The 24,862-nt window shown below is 40.2% G+C and overlaps 1 protein-coding gene across 1 annotated transcript in view; it reads left to right on the forward strand.

Moving 5' to 3' along the window:
• The first annotated feature begins 548 nt into the window (after positions 1-548).
• The window catches only part of tnr (tenascin R (restrictin, janusin)), a 71,618-nt gene continuing 47,304 nt past the window's right edge, over positions 549-24,862 (forward strand). Inside the window, exons 1-13 of the mRNA XM_073491676.1 lie at positions 549-553; positions 946-1,063; positions 2,374-2,596; positions 2,740-2,840; positions 4,486-4,648; positions 6,573-7,049; positions 14,446-14,565; positions 14,691-14,834; positions 15,963-16,078; positions 19,641-19,791; positions 23,192-23,370; positions 23,736-23,826; positions 24,298-24,398. Coding sequence (XP_073347777.1) covers positions 549-553; positions 946-1,063; positions 2,374-2,596; positions 2,740-2,840; positions 4,486-4,648; positions 6,573-7,049; positions 14,446-14,565; positions 14,691-14,834; positions 15,963-16,078; positions 19,641-19,791; positions 23,192-23,370; positions 23,736-23,826; positions 24,298-24,398 — 1,989 coding nt within the window. The remainder of the gene's footprint in view (positions 554-945; positions 1,064-2,373; positions 2,597-2,739; positions 2,841-4,485; positions 4,649-6,572; positions 7,050-14,445; positions 14,566-14,690; positions 14,835-15,962; positions 16,079-19,640; positions 19,792-23,191; positions 23,371-23,735; positions 23,827-24,297; positions 24,399-24,862) is intronic.

A 24,862-nucleotide genomic window follows, 5' to 3' on the forward strand; every position in this document is an offset into this window, starting at 1 on the left:
GAGAGCAGCCTGCTTCTCCAACATGAGATGCATTGTTGTGATAAAAGAGCCTCTTGAATACTGACTACACAGGCCCAACTGTGAGATGTTTTCTTTCAACTCCTTCTGAATGGTCTTTTGCCCACACATATATAGAGGCGTGATGGGACACGCTAAAACTCATCAGGGACATGTGCTTAAAATTATTGCCAGGAAACATGAAAAAACACACATACTACTGATGAAAGTGCTTTTCCAGTCTTGTAGAACCAGCTGTCGCCATACTTGCAGGTTGAGTAAGATAACTCTTTATTCAAATAGCCACATTTAAAGCAAACTTCAGCTCGGCACTGTCTTGTCTGTGACAGCAACTTGAAGGATCCACATCAGTTTTTCCTCTGCACAGCTTTTATTTCAGTGTGTCCCCCGTTCTCTCTCCTCCACTCAATGGGGAGAGGATTACAGCGGCATCACTCAAACCGTGTCTCTACTGAAATCCATCTATCAACTCTCTCCCAGAGCAATATTTTTGTATTCCTCCCAAGTGTAAAGATCAAATATTTGGCATTATGCAGTAAAATGGATTCCGAGGTTCTTAGCCACGTTCACAATCCCTAGTACAGTTTATTTTTTTCTTTCTCAAGCCAATTTTTTTGCACCAGATCAAAGGCATTTATTTATCATTTACAGAGGATGAACTGATGGCAGTGAGACTCCCCACATGCTCACAGAAACACACACATACACATGAATAGATGTTTCCATGTTGGCACACTAACAACCACACTGGAACAGCTACAGTATGTTCTTTGTAAACACATTTTCATGTGACACAAATACCATCAATGACTGCATTTTTTTCCTGAAACATATGGACCAACTCTTTTCTTCTCTCCCTTTTTCTCTCTTCTCTCTCTCTCTCTCTCTCTCTCTCTCTCTCTTCTACTTTTTGTCACTCCTCCATAGGTGTGAGTGGACAGGATTGGTGAGGTTTCTTCCCAGCATGCCACCGGCACAGCAGCATCACGGGGCCACTGTGACAACAGGCTGGCTCCTTGCTTTGGTTCTGTTCCTTGCTCTACAGGTGAAATACTCTGATAAAATAGCCATTTCTTCCTAAGCAGAGCTGCCCAGGGCTTTTTTTTTCATATTCATTATTTATTCCAATCTACTATTTTTGGCAGCCATGTTAATCACTTCACTCTGGGCACAAATCCACTCAAAACTATTCTGGCTGGTTTGATGATCAAAGAGAAGTGATGATTTGGACACCTGTACCTGCATCTTTTCTAAGTGCTTTTAATATTTTATGTTGTTAGTTTTCTGTACATTATGGGATTGTACATTATTTAGCCTGGCCCTTCAGAGATACCTTTGCTGCATCTCTCCCGCTGGGCAGTAACCATTCATTTTGTTGAGTAAAATTATAATCTTAGCCAGTATCCTATGTAGCCAATTAAGCTCACGTTAGCTTGTTGTTTGTAAGAGCGTCTTAAATATACACTTGATGGATACATACATAATGTTGTGCTAACTCTACATGTCCCAGGCAATAAGTTGCCATCATCACCATCTGTTGATGAGCCATGAAGGGTTGGTAATGAAGAAACTGCATTGTTCTTGTTTTGCAGTATAGCTAGTTAGTCCTAATATTAAAAGTATGGTAACAAAAATGAGAAATTTAACTCATATTTTGATCTGACAAACTGACACTAAAATTACCCAAGTAAAGTATATGTGTGGGAAACACTGATATACATTTAGCCAATGACAGCCTAGGACTAAGGTGTCCTGCGGGCGACTCATATGCTTAGGGCACAGTGTCAGCGACCCCTGGCCTAAACTCGAATATCACCCAGGAATGGACTTGACCCAGAAATACTACACAGTGGATGTAGTCGCGAACGTGGCTTTTTTCCCCCAGTAAGATGTAACCTCAGAGGCCAGTGTAGTTCATGATGTGTTTCTTGGCCTTCGAAGTAATGCATGGTTGTAGGCAGAGCGCTACTTCACCAGACATACTAATATTAATCAGACATGCTGATTAAGATTAAGGTTGAAGATTTTCAGTTTATATTAATATATTCCTTATACTTTTACTATTGTATACATTCTTTGCACTGTCTTACAGTAAGAAACACAATGTGAAAACACTGACATTCTTTGCAAATGACCTCAGTTTTTAATGTAAAAATAGTTTTGCCTATGTTGCAGCCAGTGAGAAAACCCTTCATATACAGTAAATTAATCTTGTTTTGTGTCCCCCTGGTGTTTTTTCTTAGTCTGTGTTCCATCATTTTGTAAACGCACGACATAAAGGACAAAAACAGCTGGAAACCCCCTGTGTCCAAGCCACGTGCAGTGATTTTTGTTTCATGTTGTCTCTCTCTTCAGGTTGCTACTCATGCTGCTCCATCAGGAGACAACAAGCTGGTTCGTACCACCAGAGTGAGGAGACAGACCCCAGGGGGGGATCAGCCTCCCTCCGCTTCCTCAGCCAACCAGACCCTGCGGGAGCAACCCGTGGTCTTTAACCACGTCTACAACATCAACGTACCCTTAGAGTCTCTGTGCTCTGTTGACCTGGACGCCTCCGCACCACCTGGCCCAGATGATGGTGAGGTCTTCTGATTGATCGAGTGTTTGGGTTTGAACTCACTGCCATCTCATCTGCTGTCCTCAAGGCACCTTTTGTTCACATAGAGACCCACAAACATGCTGTATTTTGAAGTTTTTAAGAGCTCTTCTTCTTGGTTAAAGGTCTCCGTGCTGAATTGGGGTCCAGCCCTTCTATGGAGGGTCCAATGGATCCCAATGGACCAACAGAATACACTGAGCAGACACTAGATGCTGACAGCCAGGTAGGTGTATTTTTAAGCATTATTTTGTATTTGTTTAATGAGTTATAAAGTGTTTAAGGATACATTTTTTAGGATGACATGAAGAGAGACGTGAAGAGACTTTTTATGAGTGACTTTACGGCATTCTGAAGGACAACATCTGTTTCATCACAAACTGATATTTATGGTGACACATTGTTTTATCCAGAATTAATTCAAGTGATACAAAAAAACAAAACCGAAAGTACTGTGACTTCAGATCACTATAAAAATTCTTAATTCATACTGATAACAATTGAACACGGTAGTGAACAAGATGGAAATTATTAAAACATCCATGGAAGATTGTCAAACCACCACTGCAGCAGTATTCGATCAGATGTTAGAGTTTTCCACAATTAGTCTTGAATCACCAAGCCAACACTGTGTTTTTGCAAACATATTAAGACATTCATAGCAAACAATAATAATCCACTTTTCTATTGTCCATCCATATGCTGAGCATATTTCAAACAGTCATGTTTTGGCCAACATTTCAGTTTAGTGCAACACTTGATTTCTCACACATGATCCCCCAGCTTATTTTAGGAGTGTTTGCACACCTTAAAGCTCCCACCTTATGCTCTTGCTGTTGAGGTGAGGTGGATAATGCTGCAGGAGAGGGGGTTTGAAGGGGAATTTCTGTATTTTTAAACCTGGGCCCTAAATTTAAATGTGTTGATGTGGAAATGATTCATACTTACCAAAGGTTTTGTATTTGGTCCAGCAGATCGCATCAGCTGGCAGTCGTGACATGGCTGCAGTTGCTGCAACGTAATCCTTTGGGGCAACTCCATCTGTCAGGGCTAGTCCACCAAAAGTGCTTGTTTTTGCCACTGACAGGCAAAAGTTGTCATCTAAGTGTCTGACAACAGTATTGACATTATATAACAATTCTTACAGAGATAGACATTTTTGTTAATCAGTAATATCCTTTTTGTAACCAGTAACACAAGTCTCGCTTTAAAATCGCACAAGAGGTGAGTTGTTGCAGGAAGACGATGGTGGAAACTGGAGTCAGAGTGTGAGTTTGGAGTTTATTTAGAGAAAAACTGCCAACAAGAATTTATTTTACCAACTCATGGCTGGATATTAAACTGATTTTGACAATCTAGATGTGGCAACAACTGTAACCGCTCAGGAAACTTACAGAAAGGGTCTTACACTGAACAAAAGGTCTAGTTCTGTAGGAATTGTTTCTGAAATGTTGTCAGACACTCGGCCTGTCAGTGTCAAAAACAAGCACTTTCAGTGTATCTGACTCGAAGTCAGAGTTGACCCAAAGGATTATGTTATAACCATATCACAGCTGCCAGCTGAGGCGATCTACTGGAACTGGTCCCAAAACTTTGGCAAGTATCAATCATTTACACACCAAAACATGTAAATATAGGGCCAAGGTTTAAAAGATACTGTAATAAGGTACTGTAACAGTTTTAATTCTTTTTATTAAACCATGAAAATTGACCATGGCCTCCTCACTTGCTTCTGCCACTTTCGAAGCCTAATGGCTGAAGGTAAATGTTTGATACTGGAAAGATAGATTTTGCGTCAGGTATCACCTTAAATTGAAGAAAATGTGTATTGCCTATTTGCACATCTTAACCTAACTTCCGTTCTTCTTCAGGTAACATTCACTCACCGTATCAATATCCCAAAAGCTGCATGTGGTTGTCCAGCAACGACCACAATCCAGCAGCTCGCCACGAGGGTGGAGATGCTGGAGAGAGAAGTTTCCCTGCTCAGAGCTCAGTGTGGGTCTGGATGCTGTGGGGAGAGCTCCGTCGTGGGTGAGTTAACAATGACAACAAGTGGATGAAGCTGGAGGATGTTGTTTAAATAAGCCATTTTCCCACTGTGTTTGAAAAGATAGAAAAGATTTAAAAACTGCAAGAGAAACATTCCAATCATGCTGTCTCATACGTGACATAAAAAAAAAGAACAGATACTACAATAGGCAGAAGAAACTGTTTATACAATGAAGGAAGAGCATACAGACGGCTGCAGAATATTGATGCTGCAGGGCAGCTCACAGTCTCAGTCTAAAAGGTGTGGAGAAACCTTTGCTACTGGGGAAAAATTTGTTGACTATTCAGGAGATGCTTCCATTATAATATGAGGGGACTGAAATGGAGTTATATGATATATTACGGGTAAAGGATCTGCTCCATTGACACCATCACAGCTTTCAAATATTTTCTGAAAACGCTCTATCTCTACGGTGAGAATATGATTATCTCCAGCAGTCATGATCTGAATCAGAATGAGGATGAAAAGCTCAGCTGAGGACGAGGACGATGGATAGATGGAAAAGCACAAAATGAGACAGATTTTGGTTGATGTCTTGACTACCGTTTCTCCCATCAAGGCTGTCAATGCATGCGGACTCAGGTTGAAGGTTTTCCTGTGATTTTTATATTATAACGTATTGAGAATTTAACACCATTTTCCTCGGATTCCAAGGACTACTAGCACTTATTACAAAAACAGAACAGTGAAACATTCACCTTCAAATTGCTTTTATTCTGTTGATGTAAACAATTTGATTTTATGTTATTCTTTCCGTGTGGTGACATGGAGGCATTTGAAAATCTTAACAGTGCTGACCTGAGGCTGTCAGTTAGGTTATCATTTCATTAGGACATTGAGTGTCAGGGTGGTCTTGCGCAAGCGATTCTCCACCTATTGAAACCTACTGATTTGGGTATCTATTACCCCGTTTAAACACGCAGTCTATCCCTTAAATGTTCTTACATGGGGTTATGTGTGAACAGGAGCAGGGATTGATATTTTGGGACAAACTGTTCCACAAAACAAAAACACTGCAGGTGAACATTTGATGTACATCTCTAATGTAGATTTTAGGTTGATCCACTAAAACTGTCACACGCTCTGTGGAACTTCTAGTTCATGTTAGCGGATGCCATTTGTAAACTTACCTTAGCTACTGTTGCTCTGTTAGCAAATTGTCCACAGGCTTGTATAGGCAACCAAGGGAGATGAGGGAGGTAATTTTTTTTACCTTGCGTTACAGTCCGCTCACATATGGCCAATAAAAAAAGGGATTAATACATGTAACACAAATTGTTACACAGAGCCCCTTTAATGTGTTATTAATGAGGTTTTGGAAAGGGCATCTGTTTTTCAGTACATACGAGAGGCTTCAATACATGTACACACATTTTAAACATCCCAGCTTCTCTCTGATATTTTTCCTGGGAACCAGAACAAAATCATGGCAAGGCATCCTGAGAAATAAATGCCAGGATTGCAATTACTGTGTTAATTTCTGCTACAGCGTATGAGGGCCATTGTAGGTAACAAACAAAGCAATGTGGAGCTGGGGAGGAGAGGGGAGGGAAGTTTTATTCTTACAATTTCATATTAAATCGACAATATTTCGAGAGAAAAAACTTGGATATTCTCTAGGTTTAAAGTGGCGTAATAATGAGAAAAAACTCATAAATTCTTGGATATCAAAGTTAAAAAAATTACTATATTGTCAAGGATCCACATTGCTTCATTTTGCAATGTCGGAACCAGTGATAGGGCAGTTTCTGTAAATGTCTTAAGGATACTGAAATTAGAAAACAAAGTCAAAGTAATGTTAAAAACTGAACTTACCCTTTAGGTATGATTTCATTGTAAACTTTTCATCTTAGAGTCAAGCATCATTTGTCACATTATTCTGTAAGTCTCTACTTTTCTTCCCAGGTCGTTTGGACTTTGTCCCAGGCTGCAGTGGCCATGGCAGCTTCAGCTTTGACCTCTGTGGCTGCATCTGTGAGGAAGGTTGGACCGGCAAAAACTGCTCCGAGCCTCGCTGCCCGGATGACTGTTCCGGCCAGGGTGTGTGCGTTGAAGGGGAGTGTGTGTGTGACCGTGACTTTGGAGGCGACAACTGTTCTGAGCCACGGTGCCCTTCAGACTGCTCGGGTCGCGGGTTGTGCATCGACGGGGAGTGCGTGTGCGAGGAGTCCTTCACCGGCGAAGACTGCATGGTCGGCAGGTGTCTCAACGACTGCTCGGACCAGGGGCTGTGCGTCAATGGGACGTGCCAGTGCCGGCCCGGGTATGTGGGAGAGGACTGCTCGCTGGTCTATTGTGCTAACAACTGCAGCAAGAAGGGAGTCTGCAAGGATGGATTTTGTGTCTGCCAGGATGGCTTTGCTGGAGATGACTGCAACTCTGGTAGGCTATTTCTTTTTATCCTTCCTGTCAGTTTGATCCTCTTGGCTGTTGTCGAGTCCATAAGTAGTTTGTATGACATTTGCGGTTCAATTCCCAGAAGCAGAAACTTTGGGAGAGGAAGTTGTCCTCCCTTTAAGACTCGCTGTCAGTGTGACCAGGAGCAAGTAGCTCACAGTAGAAAAAACAGACTAAACAGATTTCAGAGTGACACTGTGTGACCCTCAGACAGTTCAGCTTGAACTCTCGGGCAGGAACAGGGTTTCTTTTCAAACTGGAGCTGCAACATTAGATGGAGTGCCTCGATTGCTGAGATTGATTTACTGGAATGTGAGCACATTTTTTGTTCATGAATCGCTGGCACCGTGACTGAGGTTTATTTGGGTGCAAAAATTGAATGCACGCTTCAGATTACAGTCCAGTCTTTATATATAGAGCATTTTGATGTGTCCTTATGTGGTTTATTTACAGTGTGGGAGTAGTTCTGAAAAAGTAAGAGTAATAAAAGACAGATTTGTTCCACTTGATAAATAACACCAACTAACAGAAAATCTAGATCTTACACTGTAATCGATTCAGTACAGTGATGTTTGGAATGGATTGTTAAATGAGGCGGGATGTTAATGTCTGAAACATTTGTGTAAACACCATCTGTCAAACGTATACAATTAGGACTAAAATTCTCTTAAAACTGAATATATTCTGTTTAAAATAACATAGAACTGTAAAAGAGTAGTACATTCTCACAAACCAGCGATTGTTTGGCATTTTCAGATGATATTCTGTATATATATGACTGGAACAATTATTCGGTCTGGGAATCATTTTCTGGAAATTAAATTAGCTGACTAAGCAGCTAATCCTTTCAGGAATTCCAAATACAATATATAACAGAAACTTACAGCTTAAGGAAGGATAGTAGTTATTGGCATGAGCGATGCAGCGCTGAGAGTTTGCAGACAGAAAAGGGGCTACAGCAGGAGATTTCATTTATCAGCACACCTTTAACAAGAATAAAGGAAGTAATTAATTCAACCACCTGGTGTAGCCTTTGGATAGAAAGTAAACCTTTTTACCCAAGATGCTTCACAGCTCTTAGTTGCATATCTGATCCCTGTAGAGCTGGTAGAGATAAATCTGTTGTGTCGTATAGATTTATAAATGCAAAGCTTTCTCTCAGCCCCATGTTTTTGGTATACGTGCAGCCCTGAAAAACAAACGCCCCACTCTGCTTCCAGGTGGCGGGGCACGTAACTTGCCGGACAGCAGAAGGTATAACAGCATTCATTTGTCAAAAGTCACATCCATCCGAAGGAGAGAGGTGTCACATTAGCTGCAGCTGAGACAGTTTCTGAGTCATGCTCGCCTTTGTCGAAGCCCAGCTCTCAACGCCAAAGTATCAGATCCTCCTCTGCCATTTGAGGCAGCTGTCAAGAAAGTGAAGGATGAGGACAGACAGAAGAGCCAGCAACAGAGACAGGGATGGCAAATCATATTACTAAAGCTGATTCCTCCTACCATTTAATATCTATACCAAGTGCGGGAGTCCGAATTGCTTATTTCTTTGCAATTAGAGGCTAAAATAGCCAGTGCTTGTAGGGGATAGTTTGCTGAATACAAAACGAAGCAGTTCAATTACCAGAGACCTGTAGGGTGACAGGCTTAAGTGCTTCATGTTATCAAAAGCTGAAGAAAGCGGGATGTATTTTTGCTTCAATTAAGAAGGCCTATATTTTCCCACCACGTGAAATAATTGCGAATTTAAATGGGATGTTTGAGGCGTGCGGAAGGATACAGCATATCTTTACATGAAAATATATATCAGTGCACAAAGCAGAGATCAACGTGTGCTGAAGAGTGGCATTTAATCTCGACAGCAGTGGAATTCCACGATCATGTCCTGATGCTACAGTGGAAAATTGGCGGTGACATTCTCTCGTTGATGAGTGCGGCATTGTTGACAACTGACATTCACATTTCTCACATAGTTGTGGATGTCAACACAGCTTTCACGCAGTGTCGGTCTCTTACTCATGACGATGCTATTACCTCTTTATTGCTCTATTCTGCTTTATTGCATCAATCAAGTTTGACTCGACGGCACAGCTTTTTTACTTACAGCAGGTCAGTCAGTAGTAGAAATTTCTAAGCCAACTATGAAGCTGTTTTTGTCAGGTATATCATTAGGCACATGTAAAGTTCAAATACGTTCCATTTCTGCATTAAAATGCCCAAAGACGACCACATCTTTTTTGTATATTTGTTGAGATTCCATATTGTTCAAACCTGATAGATTTTAGGCATAAGTGGTTGTTCAACAATGGAGACATCTCCCATGCTACTTACACCTTTGTTTTGTTTTCACTGAGAGACCCCATGATGACAGAAATGACATGTTGTGGGTTTTACTGTGATATTAAAGGGATTTGACAGACATTTGAGAACACCTCATCGCACAATCAAACACAAACCTAAACCCGTGTGCTATTCATAGCCTGCCTCAGCAGCTTGAGGACACATACTGTTATCGTAGTTGTGCCTGAAATTGTGTGTCAGTTTGCAGCAAAAGTCCTTCAATAACCAAAGCTATTCTCCTGCACTGAATAGAAATTGATTCTCTTTTTCCTGTATGACAAAGCTTCTTTGACAGTATGTATTTTAGAGCTGCCTTTTTTGCCAACCAAAAGAGATTTGAATGCGGGTCTGATCTTTTGTGTGCTCCTCCTTTTTTGGACGCTTAAGCAGAGCGTAGGATAAGAAACCAAATTTGCATTTCAGCATAGAAAACCCACCCTTTTTTTTTTTTTTAAAGCATAACCTCAGTTCATTTGCTTTTCACCAATAATAAAATAAAATAGCAATTAGGTGTGAACATAAGGCACATGCATACCCACTGTGGAGGGGTTTGATCCAGAGAAAACAAACTACAGCAACATTCAGCAACATTATAAAAACAACACTTTTGTTTTTGCTTCCATTTTTCACAAGTTGAAGTACAAGATGTAAGACTTTTTTCTGTGCACCCAAAACACTTCTCTCTCAAATTTTTGAGAACAAATTTGTTGAAGTGTGTACTAGTGAGCGCCTCTCTTTTGCCAAGATAATTCATCCATCTGACAGGTGTGGCTTATCATGATGCTGAGTAAACATCATGATTAGCGCACAGGTGTGGCTTGAGCTGGTCACAATAAAAGGCCGCTCTAAAATGTGCAGTTTTATCACACAACCCGATCCCACAGATGTCGCAAGTTTTGAGCTAACGTGCAATCGGCATGCTGACTGCAGGTATGTTCACTAGAGCTGCTGCCCATGAATTGAATGAGGTAGTGGGGCCATCAATATCTGGTGTGACCGCCATTTGCCTCATATGCCACACCTGTCAGGTGGATGGATTATCTTGGTATCTTGGGAAAGAGCTCATGAGCATGGATTTTAAGAGATTTTGCTCAAAGTGTTAGGAAAAATAAGTCTTAGATCTTTAACTTGAACTTGTGAAAAATGGGAATTAAAACAAAAGTGTTTTGTTTATATTTTTAATTATAAATCTCAACAAAAAAGGCAATATTTTATGCTGATACATCATACCTGACAAGCAAAATAACCACAAAATTACAAAGTAACAGCACACAAAAGAGCACATTAAGCTTTAACCTTAAAACTTGAATAATAAACACTCTACTGCCCATAGTCACCCTGTTTTTGTGCTGATATTCCATTTTTTTCACTAGCTGCATATTACTTGAATTCACTGTAGACACTGAAGAACAGTATTCTTTTATCCTGGTCCTCAGGGACCCCCACTTTACATGTTTTAGATATTTCCCTGCCCCCACACACCTGATTCAAATGATCAGTTCATCATCAAGCTCTGCTGAAGCCTGATAAAGACCCATTAATTTGAATCAGGTGTGGTGTGGCAGAGAAACATCTAAAACATACAGGGCAGGGCTCCCAGAGGTCCAGGAGTGAACAACACTGCTGTAGATTTCTCCTCTCATATGTTGTTAAAAGCAGTGTTCTTGACTCCACTGCCTCAGGACTCACAAAAACCGAGTTACCATGGACAGTTGCTTGCCATCTTTGTAACAAGTGATGATAGGCTTTGTAGAGCCATGTAAGTTATCCAGCTAGACTCACTTGAACTTGCTTTGTGATACGGGCCCACAGTTGGTTTGTTACTAGGATCTGTAAATTAAAACAAAATACAAAATGCAATTCTTTACTTCAGTTCAAAGCAAGGAAAACAATCCTGAAGCATGGTGTGTTTGAGTTCAACAACAGCAAACTGAATCCTTGACCCCCATTTAATTGGAGAAACTGAAAATAGATCTTATTAGGTACAATTCCAAAATATTGTGCGTCACACAAAAACTTTCAGTTTAGTCACTAAAGCTAATGAATGGGAGAAATGCCATTACATGAAGTAGCCCGAAGGTAAGTTAGTCCTCAGATGATAAACTGACCTCCCCTGTCAGCTGGAGTTTTACCTTTTAAGGTTTTTAGTTTAGTAGGTACTGCTGCATCTACCAATCAGAGCATACTGATTGGACCTAATGAGACTTAAAGACTCCAGGCGAGATTGTTGAATAACCTTCAGCGAGTTGCCCTTTTGAAACAAACCTAGGGAAAGATACATGACTCACCTTCAGTATTCAGCACCAAAACATTCAGCATTTTAATGAGTCTGCAAGAGATATAAACAGTGTGTTTTTATCATCGCATTCATGTAAGTAAGTATTTTACAAAAATTGTTGTGTTTTCATGTTGGCAGCATGCACACAGCTTCTTCATACGTTAAAACTGTCTATTATCCAAAGACCTTGTCAGGAGCTCAAGAGCAAAATGTGCTTCAGCTGAAGTTAGAATAAGACAGAAAAACAAGGAGATAAGTCAGAAACTGAAAACTGCTGCTGAAGTTGGACACTAGCCCAGTCGCAAAGGTCAGAGACTCTCCTGATACTCTGCAATTGAGAGATGTTGAGAAATTCAGGAGAGTAAACAATATTATTTGCATACAGATTAGCAGCTCGTTGGTGACCTTTAACATAGCAAAAACAAGGTGAGAACTCAGTGCTTCTCTTTCTTTAGTAAAGTTACAGATTCTGGCTATGACTTTGTTAACTTTTCAGGGAAACCTTTTCCTAAGTGCCCACTTGAGAGTTCGCCCTTCACTTACTCTGGGAGTTTATGTCTTTACTTTCAAGCAGCTTGTCTGTTCAGCCTCCTGCATGACCTCATTCAATCACTCTTCTTCTATCCCATGGATTATTGCTCCTTCATTTCGGCTGTTATTTCCTTCATATACATGACAAGTCTAATTGGTGAAATAAATCTAGCTAAGTAAATGCTGCAGCAGTTGTCCCCAGTGCAGGTTCGCTGTTTCGAAATGAGCAAACTGTTGTACAGCATGTGCCCATCTGTCGAGTGTGTGAGGAAGGATCTGCGACGGCTACTAGAGTGTCTGCAGGTTCCCCCGAGGAGGACTCAGCGTTGTGCTATAGAGTCCTGTATCACAGGATGTAGAGATGATCATGGAGTGAGAGGTTGTTTATCACACCATCACACTTGCTGCTCCTTTGCTCCTCTGTTTCTCGCTCTCCTTTTCTGTTTCATCTGTAGTCATTTACTGACTAAGGATGCACCTACTGCTCCTTCGCTCCTCTGTCTCTCTCCTTTTCTGTTTCATCCTTAGTTATTTACTCTCCAAAAGGATATCTTGTTCAGTCTTTTTCTCCCCTGTTCTGTCTTTGAATCTTTCTCGTTGTTTCTCCCCCCCAAAAAATGTTTTTTTTACCTTCTTCTCTTCCTTTGTCCTTCACCAGGCTCCCCTCCTCCTCATCCTTGTTGTTTTTGGCAGGGGGAGCTGTAAACACTCTTGTTTATGCCTCCACATTTACATTCAGCACCACCATCTCAGGCTTATGGCTTGACTTTCTCCACTTCAGCCCGAATGAATGACAGAGCTTCTCTCTCTCATGTTAACACTCAGCCTGTTGTTGACACAAGCACTGGCTTCTTTTACTGACTGGTATGCACCTACTCAGTGCAGTCTGGCCTGTTGAAAGATACAGATGCAGAGACTGTTTTTAGTTAGGGAGATAATGGCAAATGTAGGAATGTTGTGTGCATTGGCAGTATTTCTAAGCACTCTTGTTATGATCATTTTACCAGTTACTCAGCCTTCATTTACCTTAGATGGCAAAATCATGCAGTGAATGAAAGCAGGGCCCCGTGTTAGTAAGGCCATGTATTCTGGTTTTATATACTGAATATAAAATCTTGCTCCACATGTGGCGAATTATATGGATGTATAGAGGTTTGATGGTAGTCTGATGTCAGCTAGTCACCTGGACTGCTGCCCATATCTGAAGCACCACAGTGGAAATAATGTTGCCTTCGAACAGGGGTGTGTTTACAAATTTTTTTTAAGAGGAGAGTCCATTACACCCCCATTTTGTGTTATTCACAATGACTCTAAGCTCTCAGGTCACAAGGTAAGATGTGTTTGTTGATGTTTTCAGTTATGGGGCCATGGAAGTATATTTGAGTTTGAGAGTTTTTCTTCATAATTTTATTTGTCTAAGGGAAAATGTTGATATTCCCCACAACTTTTTTTTCTCAGTCAGTATGCCTTTTTATTTCCTGCATTATGTCACCCACTCGGTAGCTTGCTAAATTGTTGGCCTCAGTTAATCACTGGAACGCCAAGCATATTGCGTAAGCTCACAAGTTCCATTTGAAGGCAGCACAAGTCTTTGACTTTATTGTTTTATTGTATATTTGCACTTGTCAATATATGTGTGACCTTGGGTTCTTTCCTACGTTGTGTCAAAGTAAACTAAACTGAGAAGTTTGCTTGAGTCTGAGACTACATGTAAGTTATCTGGGAGTTCTTTTTTAACTTGTTCTTGTGCCTGGAAATTTATGTAAAATTATTCTAAAATACCATTCCCAGTCTCACCCAGAATAAATGTACCATTTGGAGTACAGACATGGTTTTGGGCAACTTTGAAAGGTTATAAACTGATTTTTTTTTTTTTCCAAATTATCTTGCATACATTTTTTAATGCAAAGGTAAGCCTTCAGATGACCTGTAACTGCCCCTTTTAGCTGATAAACACAATGGGTCATACATATTAAAGCAAGCACAGCTTTGATGTGTTTCCCCACTAAGGTAGAATATAGCTCAATATTGCGACACATGCAATATACTACTACTATAAGTGGCTCTACAGCTGATATAATGCCTAATTTTTTTAATTATCATCGTAAGACCAAAAAATGCTAGTACAAAAACACAAACAAGAAAAAAATAAATTAAAAAAAATAAATAAATAAAATAAAAATTGCTATAGTTTAAGCATTTTATTCCAACGGTTTTTGTTTTTTGTCTCAACAGTTGCAGCAGTCATGAACCTGAGGGTACGAGGCGTGAGTGATCGTACTATTGACCTGGAGTGGGAGGGCTCAGTAGTGCTGACAGATTTCTTAGTGACCTACACACCAAGCAGCGCTGGAGGTAAGAACAGAACTTTATGAAGCAGGGAAGTTTGTAATAGAAGCTTCAGTTTATTCAAAGTGTCTTTAGAAAAAAAAAAGGTGTATCAGTGTATCTTTTTACCTTTCTCCCTTTCTCCCTGTCAGGTATTCAATTAGAGCTGAGGATTCCAGGGAACATTACCACCATCACTATCTCGAACCTGGAGGCAGGCATAGAGTACAACATCAATGTGTTCGCGGTCATTAACAACAGTATCAGCGTCCCTGCCAGCATCACTGTTTCGACCTGTAAGTGCAGTCAGCCCTCTGGGTTATTTTGACAAAATATCCTCATGGGAGCCTAGAAGATATTCCACTGAAGCTATGTTTGATCTAACAGAATATAAATGTAACACACTGTGCTGTACATGTATCCTCACATGGATACAACCATTCATGGGGATACACACTCACACACACAAACGCACACGCACACGCACACACACACACGCACACACGCACACACACACAGACCGTTTCTCACTTTTTTACTAAATCCTGCCCGAGATGTTTCCCACTGTCAATGGAGTGAGAATACCACCTGCTCTTGTTTCAACTTGTTGTGATTCCTGTCTGTAACACCTGTTCAATGTCACTTACACTCTACACGCACACACACACACACACACACACACACACACACACACACACACATATTTGAACAGCTTCTGATTGTGTACTTCCTGGTCAGTGTTAATGCCAGGTCATCAGACCTGACAGAGAAACACACCACTTGCTTCCATGCTTATCAGAAGTATGGAAACCCACCAAACCCCTTGATGGGTAATAGCCTATTTTCAGTGGCAAACAGAATGTTGTATCCACTTGACATCATCTGGCTACATACAGTGTGTTTCCATTAGTTCAGGATTGGCTGATAAAATTATCCCCCATTTCACAGATAAGTGAATTTAATTTTAGTGATTGCAGATTTCAGAGTAATAACGTCAGTTTAGGGCAGTTAAGCTTGACTGAACCATTTTTCAGTGATTTCATGATTTGTTGGGTTGTCTATGCTGAACTTAATTATGAAATGTAGTATTTGATAATTGGAAAGATTTATGAGGACACAGCTACCAAAGCACTGTGAGATTCATTGAATATCCAAGCCGAAGAAAAAGGCTTTAGATTGGGTCATAAGAGGCAAGTGTTACTGTTTTCAACAAATATCAGATCAGTCTTTTGATCAGTAACATTTCTAGCTTTAGTGCAGCGTCCCTCAAGAAAATGAGTTAAGACTGGGTAAAAACAGAGCTGAAAAACAAATGTAAAACAAAAAGGTTCAGCGTTGGACACCTTCAGTATGAGATGAAGTAGTGATTTATGGGCTGTGCAGGTCACTGAAGAACAATAATATGTCTCTGGCTACCTCTCCAGATCTCTCCAATCCGGACGGTTTAGTCTTCAAATCCATCACAGAGACGTCAGTGGAGGTCCAGTGGAGACCGTTCTACTATTCCTTCGATGGCTGGGAGATCAGCTTCATCCCCAAGGTAGAGTAAAGCTGTGTAAACACTGTGTGTGTGTGTGTGTGTGTGTGTGTGTGTGTGTGTGTGTGTGTGTGTGTGTGTGTGTGTGTGTGTGTGTGTGTGTGTGTGTGTGTGTGTGTGTGTGTGTGTGTGTGTGTGTGTGTTTGCTGTCAGTCCCAGTGTAAGACTGCACTACAGCATGCTGAAAGACAAGTGCACTGTCCTTGTCTGTGAGAAGAACATACTGGCCCACTCCTCCCCCGCACACACATACGCAGCTGTAGTTTTTTCCATTCTGCTTGTTGACCGAACAAAATATCCTTGATTGAAAAGAATTATTTTCAAATCTCACCAATGCCAACCTCTAAATGACTTTGAATATCTGTGCGGAAGGAAAATAACTTGATGGATTTAGGTTTTCTTGGGGGTTTGCTCGACTCGAAGCCCATACCAAATTAGACAAGCGGATTGTCTTAAGCTTATTGGCTATTAGATGGATGAGCCATTAAACCCTTTTTCAGAATAACCCTTTATAACACCGTAGCAAGGCCAGGTTCAAAGCCAGAAAGCAAAAAAACATTTCTCTTTCTAATTCGTGCTGTAAACTCAGGTACTCTCTGCACTCTAATCTCATGCCCTCTCACAGTAATTGGTTTTCTCCTTTAAGGTGTTCTCATGGGGCGATATCCTCTGGTGCGGTCGGACTTCAAGCATAAAATCTGATGTCAGATGCTTTTTTTGTGTTTATTTCAATCCGTTTTGAGGATAGCACATTTCTGAATGGAACAAGCACTGGGCTTCCTAATTTCATTTTATTGCTTTTAGCCCTCCCTTCTCTCTCTTTCTATCCAATCTTCGATGTCACCCTGCAGTGTCTCTTCTTCTAGCACTTTCCACCCCCACCCGCACCCCCACCCTTTCCCTCTAATCTCCATTTTTTTTACTTTCCTTCCATCACCTCTTGGTGGAGATCTCCAACCTTTTCATCTCTACCCCTAGAGGTACCATCCATCCCTTTCTTTCTCTCCCTCCCTTTCTGTATGTGCTCTTCCCTCTATCATTCTTCGCTTTTCCCTCCTTCACTCCAGCCGCAGGGGAAATCATATTATGAGTTGGCAGTCCCGCCCCCCATGGATTTAATCCAGCAATGGGGATTGTGAATTTTGACAATCTCGTAATGGAGGTAGGCATGAAAGCTTTTGCCCTATGCGAACAAATACAGAACTCACTATTCTGTAAAAAGGAAACAGAGAGAGGCAGAGAGGGGAGCGTGAGCGTTCGAGATCTGACGTTAACACTGTTAGAAACAGCTACAGTATACAGTGTGTCTGACATTCCAATAAAGTATCATGCTGCCGGTGTTTTTGATAGCACAAACCTACTACACCATCTAACACGTTATATTATAAGCTTTTTGCAATAAATCGGTAAATCTGTATAGCAATCAGGCAATCAATACTGCTGTCAGTAGAACTGTACTAGTATCATTACTCATTTTGTATTAGTATATATGTTAGTATATGTCATCTATGTGACATCTTCAAAAAAGGAAACCAGAGTTTCTATTTCCTGGAGGCTCCCTTTAAAAAACAACAGTAGTTTGAATGTTGGACAAGCTGCTGTGGCTTTCTTTTTAAATGAAATTCACACACTCAGAAACACACACATGGCCATGCATAATGATTAGGGTTTCCCTGAAGTATCTCCACATTGGGATTCATGTTGTGTAGTCAACAAATGGTCAAAGCTCAAAGGTTAGGGTACATGATGAGACTGCAGCTATGGGACTGTTAAAACTGAAACAATGCCAGGCAAATTCCACAAACAACCAGAAATCAATCTTTCTCGCTAATGAGAGAAACTGCCTCTCGTTGAAGAAAACAGGTAAGTCGGGTAAATAAGGTGAGAAGCAACCCCTCACACTCCAAGCAGCTTGTTATACATGTACATTATGTATTAGGTTCAACAAAGGTAAACCCAAATTACAAAAACCTACATGCTCACACATCTCTAGTAGTCTCTGCCATCTTTTATTTGCTTATTTGAGATTTCTGATGCCTGCCCAGTACCACGCAAGTGAATGGAATGACACTTTTGGTGCACACAACACTGAAAAATAACATGAAACAAACAAAACAACTTTTTTTTTTCCCAGAAAAAATATCCCTGTCACTCTTGATAATCCACAGAACTACTTCTCTTTTAAATGTGTTGAATGTCAACAGTTTTCAAGATTAAGGATCCCATTATTGCATATTTAATTATATTATGAAGGAGAAGGCATTGCATGAAAACATCTAATTTTAAAAATGTTCATATAAAGTTATTGATATTTTTTCTTTTCTTTTTTTCAATAATTCCAGTTACTATCTGATTAGTATCCTAGTGTTTTTCTCTTCCTTCTCTGTTTGGAATTGTGCTTATAATAATATATGCAAAGAATGGGTACAGTTATTATCCCTGTGTGTGTGTGCGTGTGTGTGTTTGTATGTATGTGTGTGTGTGTAATTTGGTTTCAGCACATGGTGGTTTTGAAAAGTTTGGGCTTTCAAACAACATTTAAGTATTTTTTTTTGGAGTGATGCTATTAAAGATATTAATAATTGCTGCTATACTTTTCAAATTTTATATTATATTTCTTATATTGCTTTCTATGAATAATAAATGGATTATTAGAACCCGTTATTGGACATAAAATATATGCTGTCTTACCTGAAAAACTAAATTACCTCTATTCAGTAACCAAGAAGAAAGAATGGGTAATCAAACTGTCTAACATTTTTGTCACCTCAACAAAATTAAAGTGATAAAAATACCTCCACAAGGACCAAAAAAAAAAAAATCTCTTTTGTCATTCCTCATCTAAGCAACCTTGTCGGCAGAAAGAATGATGACTAATTATGAGCACACAGACGCATGAGATGGGAGTGGGATATACTATTACGGTGACTCATTTTGTATAATTTAGCATCGCCTTCATTTAACTGTATTATTATTGAGATTGAGCACCAATTGTTATTGGACCATTAACATTGTGCGTTACTGCCCACCCTGGTAATTTAGTTGAGGTGATTAAATGGATCACATCTCTAATTATAGTTTTAATTTAGGAAAGTAGCAAGCTGTTGTATGTTCTGTTTTAATAGAAGCCTTCATATGCAGGCTTTTTGGGTTCTTGGAGCAGCAGTAGGTGTAACATCTGTCTGTCGGCAGGAAGTGCATGTGCAACACTGATTCTGCGAGAACAGCTGGGAATAGCAGGGGCTCCATATGGATGAGTGGCAGGCCTTTGGAAATGTACAGAGTGCTGCCTCTGCAGAATACAGCCTGAGAAATATCAGTGTCGCATACATACCCATTTCTGCCGAGCAACACCGTTTGGGAATTTAATGTGCTAAACCATCCAAAAGTTTCTGAAATAATTCAAAATAAAAGGCTAGAAAGTAAAGAGATAGTCATTTGTCTGCCAGATCTCATATCTCCACTGAGAGAAGAAGTTTAAGATGCAGGGTAGCTGATATTTACTCAAAAAAGCAAAACAAAGTAAGCTCCAGCCTATTTGCATCTCTATCTCTGTTTCTCCCAGGATAATGATGGAGGGATGACTGCACAGCTGCCCAGCACCATCACTTCCTTTATACAGACTGGTTTGAGACCAGGGGAGGAGTATACGGTTAACCTGGTGGCACTCCGAGACCAGGGTCGAAGCCAGCCAGTCACTGCTACCGTCACAACATGTAAGTGATAATGGAAACTGCACTGATAAACCTAGACATTTGGATATGATATCATCAGCATAGAGTTTCTCTAAAACACTGTTGGTTATTTCACATTGCGGATTTCTGTATTTGTGTTGTTTGTTCTCTTTCACTGGTTTGAAGTGGGTGTTATTCATTTAGAGAAACCTGGTGTTTATTATTTGGTGCACCAATCAGGATTTAGCAATATTTGAATTAAAATGTGATTACAGATGTTTGCTTGTGTTGCCAGGACACTGACAACAACACCACCCTCACAGTAATTATGAAACACATAAAAAAAAATCAGAGATTTTAAAACCGTTAAACATAAAAATTGAACTGACTTTAATTTAAAATGTTGCTCATTTAGTCATAAACATTTAATTCGGGAGCTTTAAGGTAAGTATCAAATTTGTGGGCTGAAGGGGGTGCATACAGTCAACCAGTCACAGCTATTTTTGAATACATGCATAAATTGTATAATACCAAAAAGTTTAATTACATAATAAAGTCAGTAGCAATGCAACTAGCAATTTAAAATCCAAAGGTGACATTTCAAAGTTGCTTGTTTTGTCCAAGCAACATCCAAAACCCAAAGGTTTTCATTTTACAATGATTTCTATAACAGAGAAAAACAGCAAGTCCTTATATTTGGAAACTAAAAGGAGCAAACATTAGCATTTTTGCTTAATTAAATCCTTTAATGATAAAACAGTTACTGTAGCTGTCAACAATTAATTCTCTGTCAATCAGTCATTAAATCAACTTATCATTTCAGTACCACATGTAGCATTATTGTAGTATTCCCTCTACTTTCAAGACTGCCACACACAGAGCTAAATACGCTGACATAAGCAGTTACTATCGCCTTGACGTATTTGTTAGTCTGTCACCATTTATGTCCCTGACGCAAATCTCACTGAGGTATTGGCCCAACTCCTCACCCAGCTGACACTACTTGGACAGCTGTAATAGATCCAATTCAAACCTCATTCATAACAATTCAAACTCGGATGTCTGCAGTCAAAACACCATCAATTTCCTGTCAAGTCTTTGTTCGTTTCGTGCGTTGTAATTAAGTAACGATTAATAATTCATGGAAGTCATTAATTTTTCATGGCGCCACACTGCAGGACACCTTATTGGATAAAGAAAGAGAAAAAGACAAATTTGAAGTCACTCAATTATTCATAACAAAGATTTATCCTTCGTTGGAGGTGGATGGAAAGCTGCATGGAGTCGGAGGAGAACCAGAGGGAGAGGACAGCTGATGTGGGAATTGGTTCTTACCAACTGTCTTGCTCAGGATGTTTTCTAGGAGGAGTCCCAAGGGGCCAATTTCTGTTAGATCAAGGATCAGGAGGACCTGTGATATGTCAAGCCTGACTCTGGGACTTGTTTAGATCTCAAAAGCTTAAAGAAAGACTTTAAAGGAGAATTTGATCTTCTGTCACTCGGTGTGTGAATTGTATCATTAGGGGGCAATCAGTAGAGAATAATAAGCTCTTACAGCATAGTGTGCTGCTTTCAGTTTAAAACATGTTTGGTGAACAAAGCATTGTGATGTGCTAGTTTGGTCAGGTCTTCAACATTAAATGATGTTTGTCACCTTTTTTAGGCTTAATGGGTAATTATTCAAATATCTCACCAGAAACTACTACCACTACTAATTCTATTTAAGTCGTAGCTTTGGGGGTCATTTAGGTGTTGATGTTGATTTAGAAATAAAAAAGCACCTGCTTTTTCCCAGACAACGGTAAAAGCAACAGTTGTCAAACCATGGCTTTTGCCGAAAGAAGTAATTAACACACTATTGAAATAGAGTGCCAATTATCACATTATTTAACACCTCATTACCTTGACTGAAATGCTCTTATATTGGCATTGATGCTCTAACAACAAGAATTTGTAGAACGAATGTTTAGTGAATCCTTCTTCTGTCATCCATCCATCCATCCATTTCCCTGCACTAATACAGGTCCAGGTCCCGTTGTCAGCAGGCCAGCAATATTTTCTAACTCGTTCCTAAGGTAGAGAGAACTATAATCTCTCTAGATCATGATCTGGGTCTTTCTTCTGGGTCTTACCTTGGAGTCGCCTACCAGTTGGACATGCCTGGAAAACCCTCAAAGAAGGTGACCAGGAAGCATCATGGTCAAATGGCCAAATCGCCAATTGTTGCAATTTTTGTTGCAGTGGTTTAACTCCGTCAGATGTATGAGCTTCTTGCTCCATCTGTAAGGGTGAACCCAACTGCCCTACGGAGAACAATCACTCTCAGCCGCTTGTATCTACGATCTAACCCCTTGATTTCACTGGGCGCGTTTTTGTAACCTGGCGTGTGCGCCACTGTTTTCCTTCTGTCCTCCATGCATCTTCATATCCCACTGGGAGCATTTCAGAAGCAGAGCGTCATACCTGCCTGATGTTGTGACTTGCACAGATTGTGTTTATTTCACCATTTCTCCTTGGTTTTTGTGCCTCTACTGTGGTCTGTTTTAAGTGTGTTTATTGGTAATATTTCCAACTTTGATGTGCTGTAGAGCCCGAGTCAGCACTGGGTGTTTTATTTTGAAAATTGACTGGATGCACTATGCTGTTGCTCTGTCTGACTTCCTGCCTGGCTCAATCTGCTCTGTGTAACCTGAAGTGGCTGCGGCCACTTCCACCAAATATAGATGCATATTCTCCACGGAGCAGAGGGGAGAGTCCCTACTAGGACACCGCTGAGACATGCTGTGGCACAGCCGGTGGAAACACGAGCATTGTCTAGAAAAGCCATGATCAGCTCTGGTGACCATATCACAGCCATAGCGTGGCCTATACAGACCTTGTGGAAACTGGGGGTTATTCTTCTGGTCACTCCACAAGGCAGTCTGGTAGAATGCCCATATTACTGCTGACAGTTGAGTAATTGGCCAGTTCAACCAAAAAAATAATAATAATTGGCAACTGTTAATTAATCCTTTAAGCCTTATTCAAGCAAAAATGTTGTCACAAGCCAAAAATGATTTGTAAAAAATTTCTTATGTACTAGTTAACTGAACATTTTGGGGTTTTGGAGTGTTGGTTGGAAAAAATAAGCAATCTAACGTCACCTTGTGCTAAAGGAAATTGTCAGGGCCATTTTTCACAATTTGCTCAAGTTTAATTGCCCCAATAATTAGTCAATTAAAAAGTCATCAGATTGTTCTGATGAGGACAATGATATCTGACCAAAAATCACTGAATAGGTAATAAAAATGTCAAACAATACATACAAAACAATACCTAGACTAAGCCACAAATTAGTGCAGCAATAGTTTTCTCTGTAGACAAAGCGACCTCTGCTTTGTTTGTAACAATAGCAACAGGACGTTCAATAATTATGCTCTTTTTTCTACTTCCCTTTTTCTAGTGATTGATGGCCCAACACAGCTGATTGTGCGTGATGTGTCAGACACAGTAGCCTTTGTGGAGTGGACTTCACCAAAAGCAAAGATTGATCAGATTGTGTTGCGATACGGCCTGGTGGGAGGAGAGGGTCCACGGACCACCTTCCGCCTCCAGCCCACGCTCAGCCAGTACTCCCTGCAGGTAACTGGTGGGGTGAATGTGTGTGTGTGTTGTTAGGTCTACACATCTGATGTGCACTCACCTGTCATGTGGGGACAGAAAAGCCAGTCCTCACAACTTAAACCATTTATCTTTGTGTCGAGCGTTATTACATTGTATGCACAAGAATAGTGTTACTAGTGTGTGTGTGTGTGTGTGTGTGTCTGTGTGTGTGTGTGTGTGTGTGTGTGTGTGTGTGTGTGTGTTTATGCTCGTCATGCCTGTTAAATGATCTAATCTCAGAGTCTGCCTGACGTCTGTGTCTGGAGATAAAAACAAAAAACAAACATAACATCCATACAAAGAGATTAAACAGACTAAACTGTCCATGTTTTTTCGTTCCACAGGTTCTGCGACCTGGCGCACGTTACGAGGTGTCTGTGAGTGGTGTGAGGAAGGGAAATGAGAGCGGATCTATTTCCACTGAATTTACTACCGGTGAGGTCTGACAGCAAGCAGATGTCGCGAACAGTGCCCAAATGTATACAGTAATGTTTATCTATATAGAAGATGGTAGTGAACATCTGTTCATGGTAATGTGCAGGGGAAAGTACATTATTTGTCGCAGCATTATTCTAATTTTTTTTGAGTGCAAACATCTAGTGAATGTCGTCAAAATGACTTTACTTTCTGCTACTTTTAAAGTAAAATGTCTGCATATTATGTCAGAATACCTGATTCAGGGATATTCAAATGAGTAAAATCTGCAGAATTGCTGTTGCTTACAGGATATAAATGATTGCAAATGGACGTGTAGCAGCTGATGCTGATGTGCAATATGTATATCATCTTACATGCTCAGATCAACTATGATAATTCACAGTTGGACACCAACTGTTTCTGATGATGTTTAAACCCTGCTTGTTCACAATCCCTGAGAATTGGTCTCAGTGTCCCCAACATTGTCAGCTTTATCGTTCTTCTCAGAGATTGATGCCCCCAAGAACCTGCGTCTCGTGTCAAAGACCTCCACCACCCTGGAGCTTGAATGGGAAAACAGTGAGGCTGAGGTAACTAGTCATGGACCAAAAATAGCATTAACAGTTAATTTTCATAATTTTCTTTCAGCCATTTTGAGGGATTAATAGGTGGGGTATGCATCTTAGAACAACATAACAAAGGTCGATCATTTAAATGCCAGTTCTGGATGTTCATTCGATTTGTTCTCTTTCAATCTACCCTCCTCTTGATCTGTTACTCTGAACAGTTGAAAAAATGATCAGAAGTTTGCAAGTAATACCGCTGATCAGTGGTGAAAAGAAAGTTAGTAAATGCACTCAAGTAATTGAGTGGAGTTTTGTGGTAATTGTACCGTATGATTTAAATTCTACAGCACTTAAATTACTTTTGAAGATTTTACAAAGCATATAATTAGTAGGGGTCTAAATCACGAGTTTTATCACGATACAATATGATTTTGATTCGATTAATTTCAAAGTCCTGTGATCGATATGAGACAGTAACACCGGCCCAT

This window comes from Pagrus major, chromosome 21 (assembly GCF_040436345.1).
Source record: "Pagrus major chromosome 21, Pma_NU_1.0".
In the NCBI taxonomy this organism is placed as follows: domain Eukaryota; kingdom Metazoa; phylum Chordata; class Actinopteri; order Spariformes; family Sparidae; genus Pagrus; species Pagrus major.